This window comes from Meles meles, chromosome 9, assembly GCF_922984935.1.
Source record: "Meles meles chromosome 9, mMelMel3.1 paternal haplotype, whole genome shotgun sequence".
NCBI lineage: Eukaryota > Metazoa > Chordata > Mammalia > Carnivora > Mustelidae > Meles > Meles meles.
The window spans coordinates 57,148,499-57,166,290 of record NC_060074.1 but is presented as its reverse complement, the minus strand read 5'-3'; the positions used below and the strand labels follow the sequence as shown (position 1 = coordinate 57,166,290).

Below are 17,792 nucleotides of genomic sequence, written 5' to 3'. Positions count from 1 at the left end.
GATCAATTCATCAAGGAAATATGATGAATTACTAAATTCAGAACATGTTAAGCTGCCAGCATTTCGGCAGACTGCTAAGGGAAAATATTAGCAATTTTGAGAGCACTTCTGTCAGTTAGAAAAATTAGCAAGTTGGATTCGTTTCAGGATACTTTGAGAGAACAACAATTAAAGGTAAGTAATCCCAAAAAAGTTCAGTTAATTAGTGAGAAATGTATATAGTATGTATAATTGTAGAACCATATACATTTTCATATATTGTATGATGAATATGTATAAGCATATTGTTCATTAAAAATGTATATAATTTTGTGATAATTTTCTATGAAAATTATCAAAGATTATATATTTTTGTTAGAGTAACTATGATGTGTGATAATTTGATTACCCTTAATTTTGTGGAAGATGTGAAATATAGTTTGGCTAAGCCACTGGTACTATGCAGAAGTGATCTGTGTGTTTTTACAATATGTCTGCCTTTATACAAGTTGTGGAAAGGGAATGATGACTGTGTAGATAATGAAAAACAAAACTGTATATTGAAGGATTCGGAAGAAATGTGTCAGAACTTTAAAATGATAGATGTAATGGTTGGTGGTATAGTAGATCATTTTTTTTCTTACTACTTCTTGTAAGTTTTACATTTTCTAAAATTTGCTTATATTACAATGTGAAAAACAATTTTCTATTAAAAAATATATTCTTCTACCCTTTCTAATAAGCTAAGCATTCAGTTTTCCAAATGCATTGAGGTTTTACATAATGATTTTGAATATTACTGCTACAGTTTTCCAAGCTTCGTTTACCTATTTTGGATGTTTGACAGCAAGTGAAATGCTATATTTGCAGATTTGTTATGATTCTTAGTCACTTTACTAATAAACCATTTGCATTGGAAAATATATTTTCTTTTTTTTTTAATTTTCTTTTTTCTTTTTAAGATGTTATTTATTTATTTGATGGAGAGAGAGACAGCGAGAGAGGGAACACAAGCAGGGAGAATGGGAGAGGGAAAAGCAGGCTTCCCACTGATCGGGTAACCCAATGCAGGGCTGGATCCTGGGACCATGGGATCATGGCCTGAGCTGAAGGCAGGCTCTTAAAAACTGAGCCACCCAGGTGCCCCCAGAAAATGTATTTTCTCTGTCATATTTTTCTTTTTTCTTGTAAAGTTATCAAAAATAACCAATATTCTGTAAGTTCTGATTTAGTTCAAGGTATTTCAAAAATTTCAGCAGTGGTATTGCAAAGCTCTATATTTTACAAATAAAATTTAAGAAATGATAATTTCTACTAGAAGATAATTCTAGTCTGCTGTGGAGAAGAACCATGGTTATTTTAAGTTATTTTACACTCAAGGTATTTCTGAGCTTAAGATAGAATATATATATATATATATATATATATATATATATATATATATATGCGGGGGCCTGGGTGGCTCAGTGGGTTAAAGCCTCTGCCTTCGGCTCAGGTCATGGTCCCAGGGTCCTGGGATCGAGCCCCACATCGAGCCTGCTTCCTCCTCTCTCTCTGCCTGCGTCTCTGCCTAGTTGTGATTTCTGTCAAATAAATTAAAAAAAAAAAAAAAAAAGAATATATATATATGCATACTATATTTACTAAGAGCAAACATCTGAAAAATATTGCAAACATCTGAAAATGTGCACATAACACAATAAGATAAGTATGAGCGGCTTATGTTTATTGAAATTTAAATAAGTTCATCATTAAAGGACAATCTAATGATTGCTTTCACAAAGTAAAAAGAAAAGCCCTTGCTTAAAGTAAATAGAGTTGACACAAGAAATGGGGTGGGGGGGCCTTTAATCTATTCATTATCAGTGTTACTTATCTCAGGCTACAAAATGTGGTAAGAGATTTGTAGACTCAGCTATTTGTCAGTGTCTTCTGATACTTACATGCCAATCACTTCCTGCAGGCTTCTGTGAAAACAATGATTTTAGGGATAATAGGATTCATGGAATAAAATGAACCCTCTTATAAGGCCATGCTTTATCTGGCTGGCTACCTTGTAATGAAATTCCATTAACTATTTTAGCCAGTGAAACGCCTTTGAAAAGAGGATAAGGTAAATAGATTTCTTACAGACTTCTGCTTTATCACATTATAAAGAACTTGCTGAAGCTAATATTTATCATTTTCATTTTATTTTGGTTTTGGGTGTCAGGGTAATAGACAGGATGAGCTCAACATATTTTGGTAAATATAAAATAAGATTATTTTTATTTACCTAAATAAGGTATTTAGGTAAAAAGTTTTCCACACTTATTAGGAATATATGAAAGCTTCAAGACAAATTATTAATGACACAGATTATTTTGAAATATATGATTGTCTACTTTGAAAGTATTTTTTGTGAATTGTAGAAAAGAAAACATTTAAGCATAAATCTAATAATTAAGTTTATTTTTGCAACCAGTAAGCTCATTAGCATAGATTAATGAATGTTTACTGTATTCAGGATAGAAAAACAAAGAAAAGGAAAGAAGCAAAGAAGGAACAAGTTAAAAGTGACTTAGGAAATGCTGCCTTTTCTATTCGAGATATCTATTTTTTTTAAAAGATTTTTTTTCTCTTTAATGGTGTAAGGGCAGGAGAAAAGAAAAATATTTAAGCTTCTTACTGTAAAGAGCCTTTTTTCTTAGTCATTTAATCAATAAATATTTGTGGCAAATACTTAATGTGCCAGGCATTTTTCTTCCAGATAAATTTTCCCTAAAGGCATTTTCCGTAAAGAAAACTGTGAACACATTTCAAAAACTACAGAAATGAAATCCTGGCTTTGAAGAAACGAAACAAAACTAGTGTTTGTAGAGAAACTGAAGAGTACAAAAGACATAGAAGTTATGTTCACTGGCTTTGAGAAGATAAAAACGCTGAGCACAATGCTGTCCAGCAAAAATCAGGATTTTGTTAGTAAGGAATATAGGGAGACTTCACAATAAAGCAGACAACACACAGTCTCTGGCAAGATTATAATGCTGCTAATTATTTCGTGTAAGTAAAGAACAAAAGATTGGGACTCAACAACCAGGGTTCTAATTCAACTCTGCTGTTAACTGTCACACCAAATGCAACATAGCTGTGGGCATATATGGACACTGAGAACATGAAAGATCAGTACCAGAAATCTAAAATACTGAAAATTTATGTCACTAATTTACCAGGTAGGATTTTTGATGGCTAGGCAAGGACCTCTACTAGGAGGCCAACTGTATGAATCCCAAGTGTAGAGCTTAAGAGGTATTTGAAGATCATGGCTCTTAGAGGGTAACCTACTGTGAGTAATTAGAAAGCATGGCCAGCATTGTGGAATAATTGTATCAAACCACATCTTTCTCAATGGTTTTTAGTAGGTAACGCCCATCTCCCCAGCATAGATAATCTTACTCTTTCACATCTTTGAAATGTTATTTGGTAAATGATATTAATAAACTATATGATTACAGTAGATTAAGAATCCCTAAATGCTGTCAAGTTTGTGGTACGTGAAGCTCCCATTACCTATCTCTCGCACTGTAAAGTAGCTAAAAGTAGACATAATGCTAAATTATGAAATAGGTATAAGAAAATTCAACAAAATTTTGATTTTTCTCATGATATTAACATTAGCATTTTTCTTAAAATGGGAAATTCTGTCAAAAATATTTGATGCCCTCAATTTGCTTGTGCCCTAAGATTTTATTTAGACTCCTGACAGGGTAATTCAGCATCCTATGTTACTTTGAAAAACTGAGGCCTCCTTTTCTAGGCCTTAATTTCCTAATGTAATGTGAAGGATAGAAATCAAAGGATGTCTGTAAGATCAGTTTCCTTTTATGTAGTACATTTGAAAAGCTTTTAAATTAACTAATTTTTAGGAAGTAAAGGATTCAGAAAGTATACTTACAAAGAAAAGGTAGTGAAAAAAATACGTTTTGTTTACTTGAGCTGTGGTTACATATACTGAAAATTACTTACCCAGAAATCAGTTGGGTAAATGAGCAATTCACCAAATGATTCAAAAAAAAAACAACAAAAAACTAAAATTGTCAGACCAAATACCTTAATCCAGATTTAAAATAGTTACCTCAGCTATTGTACTACCAGAGGCAAGGACTGGGATAGAGAAACAGGTCATATTCCAGAAAAATACGAGTAAAGTTGCTCCATTCCCTTATATAACATTGAGCATTGGAAAAGTACTAGACATTTCAAGTGTTAACATGGGAATTGGACACTTAATGGTCCAGGACTGCAAATCCATGCTGAAATTACTGCAGCAAAGTGTTGGTGATACCCAACTTAAAAAACAAAAACTCAGTAACTTGACAAATAGATTACTCAGTGAATTGACTTTTTGGTGGACTGGTTTATTTCTTTTACTTATATACTCTTTACTCCCAAAATAATTTAGCATGTAGGTATATAAAATGAAACAAAATGGAATCAACAAAAGGAAAATAAAGACAAGTTATGATATCCAATTGAAGCAAGAATGAGACTTGAGAGTGCATTTCATTAGAACCTGAACATGTTGCTGGCAAACCACAGATGGACTTAGCTGTCAGGAAAAGTATAGGATCCTGGGATCCTGGGTAGACAATTCAGTGTCTATAAGATAAAGTGAAAACAGACTAATTGCTCATGAGATGTCCAACTGAACTTTAGAGTATCTTTTATGAAGAGTAACAGAAATGTTGGGGGGCACCTGGGTTTCTCAGTTGGTTAAGCGTCTGCCTTTGGCTCAGGTCATGATTCCAGGTCCTGGGATGGAGCCCCACACTGGGCTCCTTGGACACAAAGGAGCCTGCTTCTCCCCTGCCTGCCACTCCCCCTGCTTGTGCTTGCTCTCTCTCACTCTCTCTCTCTGTGTCAAATAAATAAATAAAATCCTTAAAAAAATAGAAATATGGAAATTCAAAGTCATATTTAAATTAAGAGTTCATATCATTTTTGAATTTCTGAATATAGAAAATATTTTAAACTTACTCATTTGAGATAAATGGTTTTTTAAGTTGTATTTAGTGTTTAAGGCATAAAATAACTAAGAGAAAGAAATTTTATCTTTAGGTTTTCTCAGTATTTTTCCATCCTGTGTCTTCGCTTTGGTTGGGAAGAAAACCTCACTACTTTAATCACCTTTCTGGTCTCTATTCAGACTTTTCTCTTTTACATCCAGGTACTTCTCCCTCCTAAGGACCAATATAATCAGATTCCTTTCCAGCTCTAATTCTTAAGCCCTAATTCAGACCATCATTATTTTATAGGTGGACAATTCAGACAACTTTTTGTCCCAACCTCTAAACTTTTTCAAATGTTTTACTACTCAGCGTGTGGTCCTTGCATTGGAGTAGTGTGAGATCCTGAGTTAAAAATGTTGGTCCTTTTGGGGAAAAGATTCTCAGTTACCTTTAGACACTGCTGTGCCTTGTACAAAGTGGGTGTCTCAACAAATGTTTAAGTAGTAGAAACTTTTTATAATACGTGACAGTCTTACATGGCACTTTTATAATGCATTGCACTGTATATTGTATGTGTACTTATTTACTCATCTTAATTATTTTGTTCAGTCTTCTGAAATAAAACATAAATCTTTTTTCTTGTCTCTGTAGTATATATAGAAATGAAGGTGTTATTGCTAAAGATTGAAATTAGTAACTCTTGAAAGCAGAGTTATAATGATAAAGTAGACCTGATCTGTCACCATGTCCATCATGTTGATAATCGATTTTCTTTTTATCCACATCTTTCAAATCTTAGTTAAGAAAGATGATTTTCAGGGAACTGTTTACTCTCTAGTCTTAGAAATTAAAAAAAAATAATCAATAAGCTAATTCTCTTTTGATGCATAATTTCTGATTGACAGAAAAGCTTATAGCATATAAATCAGGTGATATAAATTGTACTTGCTTTTTCTGAGGAAAATCTTATTGAGAAAACTCATTTTTCCCCTTCACAATTATATTGAGTACTCAGTGAAATAAAGCTGTAATTTAAGATTCAGATTTTCCTAACAGTTCCATTTCTCATTTTCTAAAATCCAGGAGTCAGAAGACTATATATGTAGCACAATATATGTAGGTCCCTTGGCAAGTATTTACTTTATAAGTGCCAAGAGCAAAAATGTAAATGATAATGTCACTATATTTGTCTGGTAAATTTTGGGCACCAACATAATCTATTCCTCTTTTGGCACAGGTATATTTACCTAGCCAAATAAAACATAACTATGTAAAAATTGTAACTCGATAAAAAAGATAAATTGATAAAACCCTTTAAATCTTGGCTACAGTTGACTTTATTATTAATAAGATACTTTAAAAACTGAATGCAGATTCCGCTACAGACTCTTTTATTAGTCTCTCTCTTCTACTCCCAAGTGTCACGAATGTCACTTTTATATTTTTCAATTTATGTGATGCATGCTGCCGTGGTGCCTAAGAGCATAATAGAAAAAATGAAAACCTAAACTAATCAAAAGCTTCCCATACTGGTGAACATAAAATTGTTTTGATGGCTTCCTTCTTAGTAGCTTGTGGCATAAAAATGCAGTTATTAGAAACATTGTTCCTGTTGACTTCATTTGAAATCTCTGGAAAAAATGTTACTTTCTTCAGAATTAACTTTTAAAATTATTTTCACAGGAGAATTACTGAGAAAAATTATATAGATATTTTAAACAAAAATATGGACTGTATGCACTAGTTTGACACAGTTCTGCTGTGACATAATCTTGGCCATGCTTTCATGACTGAAATAGTGTGATCAGTCAGTTACCAAGTATAAAAACATCTTGATAACATCAATTAAGTACATGTAGTGGTTAAGAGCACAAGTTGTAGAGTTAGTCCCAGTTTTGAAATACAGTTCTGTTCCTTGTTGCCACTATACCCCCAGGAAATTACTTAATCTTACTGGGTCTAAATTCATGTAGGAACAATAAAACTCACCTTACTAGTTAGAGCTGTTGAGAAGATTAAAGTATATAATGTATTGAAAATGCCTGGAACAAACACAGTGCTTGGAATGTGGGAAGTAACTATCATCCATTATAGTACCACAAGTAGTATTTGTATTTTTACTACCCATTGAATGAGATATTCATAGTCTCTTGGCCCCAGATTAGGAATCATGGCATAAAATGTAATTCAAGGACTTTCTATTGGTTTTGGTTGCAGACTTGCCTACAGTGAGTGGTTCAAGCTAAATTCCTAGTTTAAGATTCTTTTGAGAAAAAAGCATATTTTAAAAATCCTTAACCTTCACACTGAAGGAATTATCTCTTAAAAAAAGAAGTAAGAAATAATAAAACAATTGTTTTAGAAGGATTATTTTAAAAGGATGCTTTTCTTATGTCTGAACATACTACTAAGGATGATAGATAAGGTTATATAACAGTGTATTTGTTTTGACGGACATATGGAGGATAATAAAAACCAGACGCGGATTCTATCTATGCACCAACCAGGATTATTCCTATAATGCACTAGCGTTATGCTGTTGTATGTGTTCCTTTTGGGGGATTTACAATAAGAAATCTGAAATATATAATATATACCATGTGCCCCATCATCATCGTTAGAAATTATCATATGCCCAATTGTTTTATGCCTCCAACTACTTCTACTTTTCCATAATTTGTTGAAGCAAATCTAATAAATCTTATGTCATCTGTAAATTTTTCAATGTGTATCTCTAGAAGATAAGGACTCTTGTTTACTACAAGAGTACCATTATCACACTTTAAAATGATAATTGCTGGATATCATCAAATGTTAGGTATTGTTGACAGTTTCAGTTGTTCCCTAATTATGATAATTATCTGAAGTTTATTTGAATCAATATCTAGATAAAATGTATTTGATACATCTGTTAAGACTCCTTTAATCTTTCAGTTGCTTTTTTTTTTTTTTAACTTCTTAAAATTTACTTGTTGAAGAAACTGGGTAATTTGTAGAATTTCCCACAGACTGGATTTTGCTGTGTGGTTTAACATACAATTCTTATCCCATTTTTCCTGTAAAGTTATAGTAAATAGGCCCAGACTTGATCAAACCTAGACTTGATTTATTGGGGGGGGTGCAATATTAATTTATAGGTGATGGAGTAACCTCCATCAGGAGGCTGATGTCTGTTTGCCTCTGTTTCTGGTGATTGCCAGCCATTCAAGTTCTAGTCGTAGATCGATGAATTCATCAGATATTGCACAATGTTGATATTCTAACTTTTACATCCCTCCTTGATTTATTAGCTATTCTACTTCTATAAAGAGAAACTTGCTTCTGTTACTTGGATAGCTTCATGATTGGTTGAACTGATAACACATGAAAACAATCTATACGGTTGTCATCACAAAACTAATATTTTCAAATATCTGCCAACTTTATGGTCATTATAGTTCAGAAATGGTGATTGATATATCTCTATGTGTTTATAGATATATATGTTTATAAATATATGTTTATAGATATAGATCTCTCTATGTATTTAAAGTTGAAGTCATTAAAGTTAGAATACCAGAGATTGACCTAGAATTTTCTGATCTGTTGATCACTTATGTTTATTTCATTTTTAATATATTGTTTCTATAAAATGTTAATTAAAAGGGAATGCAGTGGTGTCTTTTGAAAGAAGAGGATGTCATTCCCCGTATCAGGGCAATGGAAGGCCGTAGAGGAAGACCACCAAATCCAGATAGACAGCGAGCAAGAGAGGAATCTAGGATGAGACGTCGGAAGGGTCGACCTCCAAATGTGGGAAGTGCTGAGTTTCTAGATAACACAGATGCCAAATTGCTAAGAAAATTGCAAGCTCAAGGTAAGAAATATAATATATATAACACTGTAATAATCATACTAAAAGTCTATGTATCTCTTATGTTTTTGACTTATGAATGATTGATACTGCTCTCATTTTCTAAAAAGTAGATATTTCTTTTAGAATAAAAATGAGAAAGTAAGGAATCCCACTGGTAACTGGAGTTCTTTGATTAGGTGAGCTCCTTTTGAGAGCCATACTCATAAACACATCATACCCTGCGTGTTTAGAACTACAAAGTTGGGGGATAAGCTTTTCAGGCTTGCACAGAAAGGGAATCAACCAGCACTTGGCACATGCCTTAAGGTTGTGCCAACATTCTGGAAATTCTCATTTTAACAGCTCCCGATTCCTTGAGGTGGTACAAGGCATTAACTCCAAAATATGTGGAACTGTGGAGTAAATTTTCAGTCAGAGAACTCCAATTACTGGTAAGTAACCCCAGTCTTTTTAGTTTGGGTTCTTCTGTAGTCTGGATACATCACATGTATTTTTAAAATGGCCAACTAATAGATTTAAATAAAAAAAATATTTATTTTAAGATCACTAGAAAGTGTTACTTATCAAGCACGAAGTGCTTATAATAACCTCAAGTATATTATAACTCAAAACTATACATAAATTATCAACATGAAGTTCTCATGCTATGCCAGACACAGAGAAAGCTGACTAAAATAAAATAGTTGTTATGAGTTACTAGTTACAAATGTGAGGCCTCGTAAGGCTATCTGAATATACATCAGTACATGTGTTGGTGTCTTATGGTCACAGGTGTATATATATGAAATAAAGGTTTAATAATAAAAATTGACTTAAAAGACTAATGGGATTTTAACTTCCTTTATGTATTTTTTCCTAGAGGAAAAGCTTGACTTATTTCCCTTTATTGTAAATACCATGATAATATTGACTTCTTTGTTGCTGCTTTGTTTTTATTGTAAAACAGACACCCACAACAAAAACTCATAGAACAGAATGCTTTACAATAAAATACTCATTCTCACTCACTTTAAAATAAAACACTCTCTTGAGTGGCATCATTATTAACAGTTTTTTGTAAATCCAGAAATGTGTACACACACTGATACACACATGTGATACAACATACATGTTCATACACATGTGTAATATGTTGAATTATATATTTCCTTTTTCATTTCTAATATAAAGGATTTATATTGTACATCCTATTCAGCCTGCTTTTTTCCACTTAATTTATCTTGAATGTCCTAACGTATCGGCACTTAAAAATCAACCTTATGCATGTAACAGCTAACTACTGAGTGGTGCAACGTGTACGGCTCTACATTCAGTCTTTTTTGATGACTCTTTGCGCTGTTCCCCATTCTTTGCTATCACAAACAGTCCTGCAGTAAACAGATGTTACATATTTTATTCATATCTTTCTATGAGTATGACTATCTATGTATAAAATTGTAGAGATAGACTCTTTGGGTCAAAGGGTATGTGCATTTTCAGTTTTTGTAGATAGCAGGCAAATATTGTCTCCAAAAAAGTTGCACTAATTCCTACTTCCACTAATAGCATATAAATTAACTGCCCAGCATATCATTTATTGTCGGATAAGTTTTTCTCTGCCTTAGTATGTTAGTGGAATTTTTTTTATTTTATTTATTTATTAATTTAAATGATCTCTACACCCAGCATGGGGCTCAAACTCATGACCCCAAGGTCAAGAGTTGCATCTCTTTTACCTGGGCCAGCCAGGCACCCCATTTGTGAAATTTTTATGTTATTTTATTTGGATTCTGTTAAGATTTTCATCTCCCTTGAATAGTTACTAGTGAAGGTTGTAAAAAAGTTATTAACAGATATAGCCAAAAATAATGAGTTTTTAAAATTTGTATTGCCAATAATCCACTGACTCTTCTGGAGAATGTATAATAGTGATGAGTATGCATTGTTTGCCTAAAAAAAAAAAAAGATTAAAGTTAACTGATACCCAAAGCATGGGTTCTTTGTGCGTATCTTGCATATCTAATACAAATACTATCAATATTTAGTATCTATAATGGCACCTTTATGGGGTGCCTAGGTGCCTCAGTCATTGAGCGTCTGCCTTCAGCTCAGGTCATGATCTCAGAGTCCTGGGATTGAGCCTGCATTGGGCTCCCTGCTTAGCAGGAAGCCTGCTTCTCCTTCTCCCACTCCCCCTGCTTGTGTTCCCTCTCTCGTTGCTTCTCTCTCTGTCAAATAAAAAAATAAAATCTTTTTAAAAAGTTAAAAAAATAAATAAATAAAATGGCACCTTTATATTTGCAAAATTAACTACATTTTATTTTAACCATATAGAAGCTAATTATTTAACTTTTACCCTAATGTTTTTTCTCCTTCTAGATTTCAAATTGGTGTGTATTCTGTTACATCCCTTTCCCTGGTGTCACACATTGTTGTGTCATGCATTTTGCAAGTTCTTTACCTTTGACCTGATTATGTACATGTTTTTTCTCAACATGTATATAAAAGTTAAATATTTAACAGTAAATAAATAATTATTATTAATATCTAGAGGCATAGATGGTAAAATATTCAGGTTTTTTCTTGGGAAGAAAGGAATGAATCACTTTATCACCACTTTTACTTCTAAAAGGCTTCTACATCAACAGTTTGAGGGGGTTGTCTGAGGGGATTCCAGAAGTTTCTGTTATATATTACTATCCTACTAGGCCTCAACTAGACTGTAAAACTGAACTTAATTTGAAGAAAAGTTCGGAACAGTAAAATAAATGCAAACTTTGTACATCCAAGCATTATGAAATGAGAGCTCTCTAATTTCTCAAGTGAAAAAAAATAAGAATTAGAGGGTTTCAATATGAAAAAGATTTTTAACCTAATAAATAAATTTGCCAAGGCCATTAATACCTTAAATTTTCTAAGATATCAGATAGTACCTCTCCATTTCATGTATCATAGAATCTGAGATGCTTATAGTCATTTCAATGCACAATTATTTTAAGATGTACCACAAAGAAAGAAAAGTGCTGCCAATTGTCAGACACATTCTGATTTTAGACTATATTTTAAAAAAGCATCTTAGTATCAAAGAAATGTGGTATATCTAAAATATCCCTAATCGTTTGTGTAACCTATTTCAAAAATAAACTTTCATCTTTGAAATTTAAATAGATAATTCTTAATCCATAAAAGATATTTTCCAAATTGATATCTCAAAAGTTAGTTAAAATAGATAATGTATTCAGGAACCATAAACTAAGTAAATGAGAAGCTATTAGGAGAAGTTTCTCAGCGCGTAAGTGAATTTTCTAGGTCTTCTAACTCATTCTCCTTCCTCCATAGTGTTTTACTTTTAAAAACATTTCCAACTACTCATAAAGTTTAAGTTACGTGAATTTTTAATGATGAATAAGAATTTTATCCTCCTTGCTAAATAAAGTAAAAAGATAAGTGTTGAACTTTTAAGTGGTTTTCGGTCCTAAGGGTTTAAAAATAAAAATTATTGTTTACTTGTGTGGGGCTTGGAGCTGGCAAATATATTCATACATAAATACGCACTTAAATATAACATTTGTTTATTATAAGCCAGACTTCTATTTGAGGCTATCAGTTTAGCTTGAAATAAAAGATCATACCTATGCCACATTTTCTAGGACACATTTTTTTTTAATCACTTGACACATCTTTATATTTTAAGGCGACCTAGATCTTTACAGTAGAGTTGAAAGCTTTCAGTTCTTAAATGTTAGAAAAATAGTCATATAGTACTATCGCAGGTGAGATCAGTATCCATCAGGTGTATTATTATTGGAGTTTGCTGATTCTGCAACCTCTTTTATAGATTTTTTTTATTTCCCAGGGTATTTAGTGAACAGAAGATCCTTATTATATAGCTCAGAAATTTTTGATGATGCTTATAACCTAGTATTGAAAATAATTGGAGATATATAGATAATAATAGTAGAGATAATAGGTATAGATATAGATAATAATAATAATAATAGAGATCTATTTTAGCATTATCTTCCATTTCATCTTCCATTAACAATTCCAGTTTACCAGATAAAATTAGACCCTTTATATCCCATCTTCTTTTTTAAAGACTTGTTGGTAGAAAATCAACCGTAGTAACCAAGATCACCTCAGCTGTTACAAGGACATAGGGTTAGGTTCTTATCTAAAATCTCAAGTCATTCAACTTTTCTTAAAATTTTTTAGAACTAGTAGCATATAGACTGTGAAGTCAGAAGGATCAAGGTTTATATCTTGGCTTTGCTATTTAATCTTTGTGAGCCTTAGTAATTTCATCTGTAAACTGGACACAGTGTTGCCTATCTCATAAGATTGTTATGAAGTTTTAATACAGAAGTTAAAAAAAGGCAGAAATTATTAGTAAATCTCAAGTAAGTCAGGTGTTAGCCAGCCAATCATATTCATTATTGAATATAATATATAGATTTTTAAAAACTCATCTGCTAAAAAGTTTAAAATAATGTCTAATGTAAGTTGGTATTTTATGAGTGATACTATGATACCCCACTTTTATAGTTAAAACTATTCTGACCAAGTTTGCCAGCAAAAGAAAGCATGACATTACATGCTTTCTCTATCAGTTACCTACTGCCAGAGTAATTCTGGGAAACAGCCAACCACAAAACTTCAGTGATGTACACAACACAGGCATTAATTGTTGCACAGATGGAAACAGCTGGAGGGAAATTAGGCAGCTCTGCTGATCTTGGCTGGGTTTGTTCACACATGGGAAGTCATCTGACTCCACGTGTCCCAACCTTCAGCAGTCTAACCCAAACATGTTCTTATAGTAAAGGGCAAGGCACAAGAGTAAAAATAGAAAGAGTACAAGTATATTTTCAAACTTCTGTGTGTATCACAATTGCTAACATCCTGTTAGCCAAGGAAGATCACGAGACTGAATTCAGCATCAAGGGACAAGAAAATATATTTTACCTTTTGATGAGAGGAACTGCAAAGTCACATTGCAAATGACATGGAGAGACGGAGAATGAACAGTTGGGGCCATTTTAATTATGTCAGTCTATCCCAGTTTCATACATTTGTCATTAAAACTTATGAGGACTTGGTTGTCTTTGAAACTCACTGACATTCTGTACTCTTTTTATTTAGGAGATTTAGACCCTCTCCTTTATAAATGAAATTGTCACTAGATTCAGAAATGTTACCATTTATATAGCTGATTGAGATACTGAATTTTAGAGGCCTTATATTCTATTTTGAATTCTATTTCCTTTTTATATATTCTGTTATTTTTAAGACTGAAGCTAGATCACTATTTTTGCATATTAGCAGCTGTTTTCGTACAAAGTGGGGATTACATGAAATGTGAAAAAATATACTTAAATTGGCCTTTATAAAGATGATTAAAAGAAGTATCATTTTTGTGTAGTTCTGTATATGGGATCATATCTGTTGAAATAATTTGGCAGTTTCTAGGGGAAATGGATATGAAATTTTCTGCCACACCATTCTCCCAGTTAGGCAATTTTCTTAAAAATTTTGTCCTTCATAATGATATCAGTTTCACACAGTTATTGGTTAGCAGTTATGTTAAGTTGTTAATAATATTCCTTGAAATTTGTGTGTTTCAGAAATAGCCAGACAAGCAGCGCAAATAAAGCTTTTGAGAAAACTTCAAAAACAGGAACAGGCTCGGGTTGCCAAAGAAGCTAAAAAACAACAAGGTGGGTGATTCAAATGAAAACATAAACATGAAGAGTAAGTATTGGGAAATTCATAAGAAGTTTCTCCTCTTGATTCCTTTGCTGATATCTGTGCTTTGGTTTTTCACCATAGCAATAATGGCTGCTGAGGAGAAGAGAAAGCAAAAAGAACAAATAAAGATTATGAAACAACAGGTACGTTTATGAGCTAGGACAGATTTTTAAAACACAAGTGTTATGTTGGGGCTCTATTGGTATGTGTATATATGTACATTATTATATTTCTGAAATAACAGTATTTCACGTTAATGTTATATATCTTAGAAAATTGTCCTCTTGCATTAGTTAAAATACATCTCATCTTTTTAAAGATTTTATTTATTTGAGAGAGAGGGAGAGAAAGAGAGAGGATGTGCAAGCAGAAGGAGAGGGAGAATCAGGCTCCCTGATGAGCCGGGAGCCCGATGCAGGACCCAGGGCCGTGGGATCATGACCTGAGCTGAGGGCAGATGCTTAACTGACTGAGCCACCCATGGTCCCTAAAATTCACCTCGTTTTTGAACAAAGTCTTCTTCTTCTAAGTTTTTAGAGATTACCAAATCTCTAATTTACCAAAAGTACATCTAAGTATTTTTGATATCCTGATAGAGTTTGAGTTTAAGTGGACATCTTGAACAGTTCCAACTTTTTAAAGTAGTGTACCCGTAAATGAAGGTTATTGCTTAAATGTTCATATTTTAGTAAGAAAAGCTTGTTGTTATGAAACATAAAATATGAGTAAAAAGTTAAACTCAAGTTATATAGAATTGGGTTTGTCCCCATTGCTTCTGAACACTTAAAAAAATTACTACTGCAGAAAAACAAGAAAGCACTATTTCAGCTTATCCAGTATTCTGTCTTATGTCTACAATATCTCTTCCCTATGTAGTTTTCAAGATTAAGTATAGTTAAATGAAGTGATATTTAAATTTTCATAGGTAAAGCATTACATGACAAGATACTCAACTTCATTTAAGGTGGGAGTGTGTGAACTACTCTGTCATCTCCACATCTTCACATAACCATTAAAGGAGAAAGGCAAATGGGGAAACTACAATTTGTTTAAAATTTTTAACAGCAAGTACTTATTTCTGAGTATGAAACAAAGTAAATTATGTTATTATCTAAATGCCTGCTAAATAAATGGGTTGGACTGGATGTGATGATCTCCAAGGTTCCTCCCAGTATTGGTTAGGGCAGTGGAATTAGGGAGAGTTGATATGTAATGAGGAGCCAGAACTTAGTGTATGGTCAGCGAGCTGAGAGTTTAATATGGTCTCTGCTGCTTAATATTTTTGTAACCTTAGATTAGTTACTTAGCCTCTGTGTCTCTGTTTCCGTCATGGTAAGAAAATAACTGCATTAGCTAACAATTAAATGAGATCATGATTGTAAAATGTCTACCACAATGCCTGGCATAAAACAAATGCTCACTTTTTAAAAGATATAAAACACCAAACTGTATGGTGTAGTCCTTTACTGTAATTTAATGTGGTTAATTGGAAATTTGAATTCTTTCCTTAGTTTGTTGATTGTAACTGCTAAGATCCTGTAAGATTGACTTAAAAATATGTAGTTTACTACATTTATTCAAATATTATATACCACATATTACATATATATGTAAAAATAGTTTATATTTCATTTTAAGTGAAATACTATTTTTTTATGGCTTATCCTATTTCCTGATGGCTAGAGACCCGTACTAAGTTCAGCTTTGTGATCCTAAATTGAAGTGGCTGTACCCTAAGCCTACATAGTTTTTGCTGCTCATCAAAAAAGCACTGGGGTCCCAAGTTTCCAGCAACATTAATACAAATGAACTGATATTAGATATCCATCAAGACATTTGTCTGAGGCTAGTCTCATAATACCATTTGCCTTATCCCTTGTTGCCAACAAAGTGAATCAATGTCTAGCATAGGTTTACTCACACAGTCAGTTATACAATGCCTATTTTAAAGTCGGTACACTAGATCTGGGATAAAATATCAGCATGTGCTTCTCATCCTCTGGATTTTTTTTTAAGATTTTATTTATTTATTTATTTGACACACAGAGATCACAAGTAGACAGAGAGGCAGGCAGAGAGAGAGGAGGAAGCTCTCTGCTGAGCAGAGAGCCCAGTGTGGGGCTCGATTCCAGGACCCTGAGATCATGACCTGAGCCGAAGGCAGAGGCTTTAACCCACTGAGCCACCCAGGTGCCCCTGGATTATTTTTTTTCCACCTAGTAGACCCAAAATATCACCATATAGTCCTCAAAGCAATTTTCTGGAGGCTTGCAGAATCATTATTAAGACGTAAAAGGAGCAAAAGCATTGAAATCTGACCAGCTCTTCTCTGTATTTGGTATTTGACTTTAGGCAAATATTTACCCTCCAGGAACTTCAATTTTTCTTTTAGGTTAAAAAAAAAAAAAAGATAAATTCAACTCCTTTTTTAAAAAAATGATCAATTAAGATATTTTATGTTCAGTGCTTAGGTACTCAATATTATAAGGTGTCTCAATACTACAATTTATAAAAAAAGATTTATCTGTTATTATTAATGACAGCACGACCAAATATATGTACCTATATATGAACTACTTGGACAGCCAAGATGAAGTTCTGACTGAGTGTACTTAAACCCAAGATTCCATACTTATCTCTGTGCTTAAGAGAAAAATGAATGACTTGCTGACTTGAGAACATACCACCTTATAACCTTATGATTAACAAAAGCAAAAAATTAAATCACAAGTGGGCTTTATGTAGGTCTCAAGTTCTAATCTAAATAAAGATATCAAATGTGGATCAAGTACAATTCTAAGATTTAGAAACGAAATAAAAGATACACTTGGGTTTTTATGTTTGGCAAGCTATAATTAATATTCAGTACCAAGTAAGATCACCAAAAGCAAAATTATAGAATGGGTGCAATCTTCTAAAATCAGAATTGTAATTTCAGAAAGCTCATTTTCCTGCAGTAAAACCCTACAAGGAATCAATAACAGTGTGGGGGGAAAAAAGGAATATGTTTAAAAATATTATAGCATAGCTTCAAAAGGTACACTAGCGTCTGGAGATTGGAGTAGGTATTGTAATAGAAAGCAGTATAAAATATGTTGGTTCTAGAATTCCTAGGACAAGTGCAATTTGCAAGTAGAACAATTTGGGTATTAAATTATGTATTTTCATCAGTGCCAATTTGGGAACTTCAAAGGGATTTATGAACATGAAATTGTTAACAGTGTGCTTAATAGCATATTGCA

General features: G+C 32.9%; 1 protein-coding gene across 12 annotated transcripts in view; it reads left to right on the top strand.

Moving 5' to 3' along the window:
• Positions 1-17,792, top strand: part of BAZ2B (bromodomain adjacent to zinc finger domain 2B) — a 421,364-nt gene that overhangs the window by 327,627 nt on the left and 75,945 nt on the right. For all 12 annotated transcript variants that reach the window (XM_046018124.1, XM_046018127.1, XM_046018129.1 and 9 more), the window contains 3 exons: positions 8,613-8,823; positions 14,427-14,519; positions 14,632-14,693. In XM_046018124.1, the coding sequence (XP_045874080.1) occupies positions 8,613-8,823; positions 14,427-14,519; positions 14,632-14,693 (366 nt within the window). The remainder of the gene's footprint in view (positions 1-8,612; positions 8,824-14,426; positions 14,520-14,631; positions 14,694-17,792) is intronic.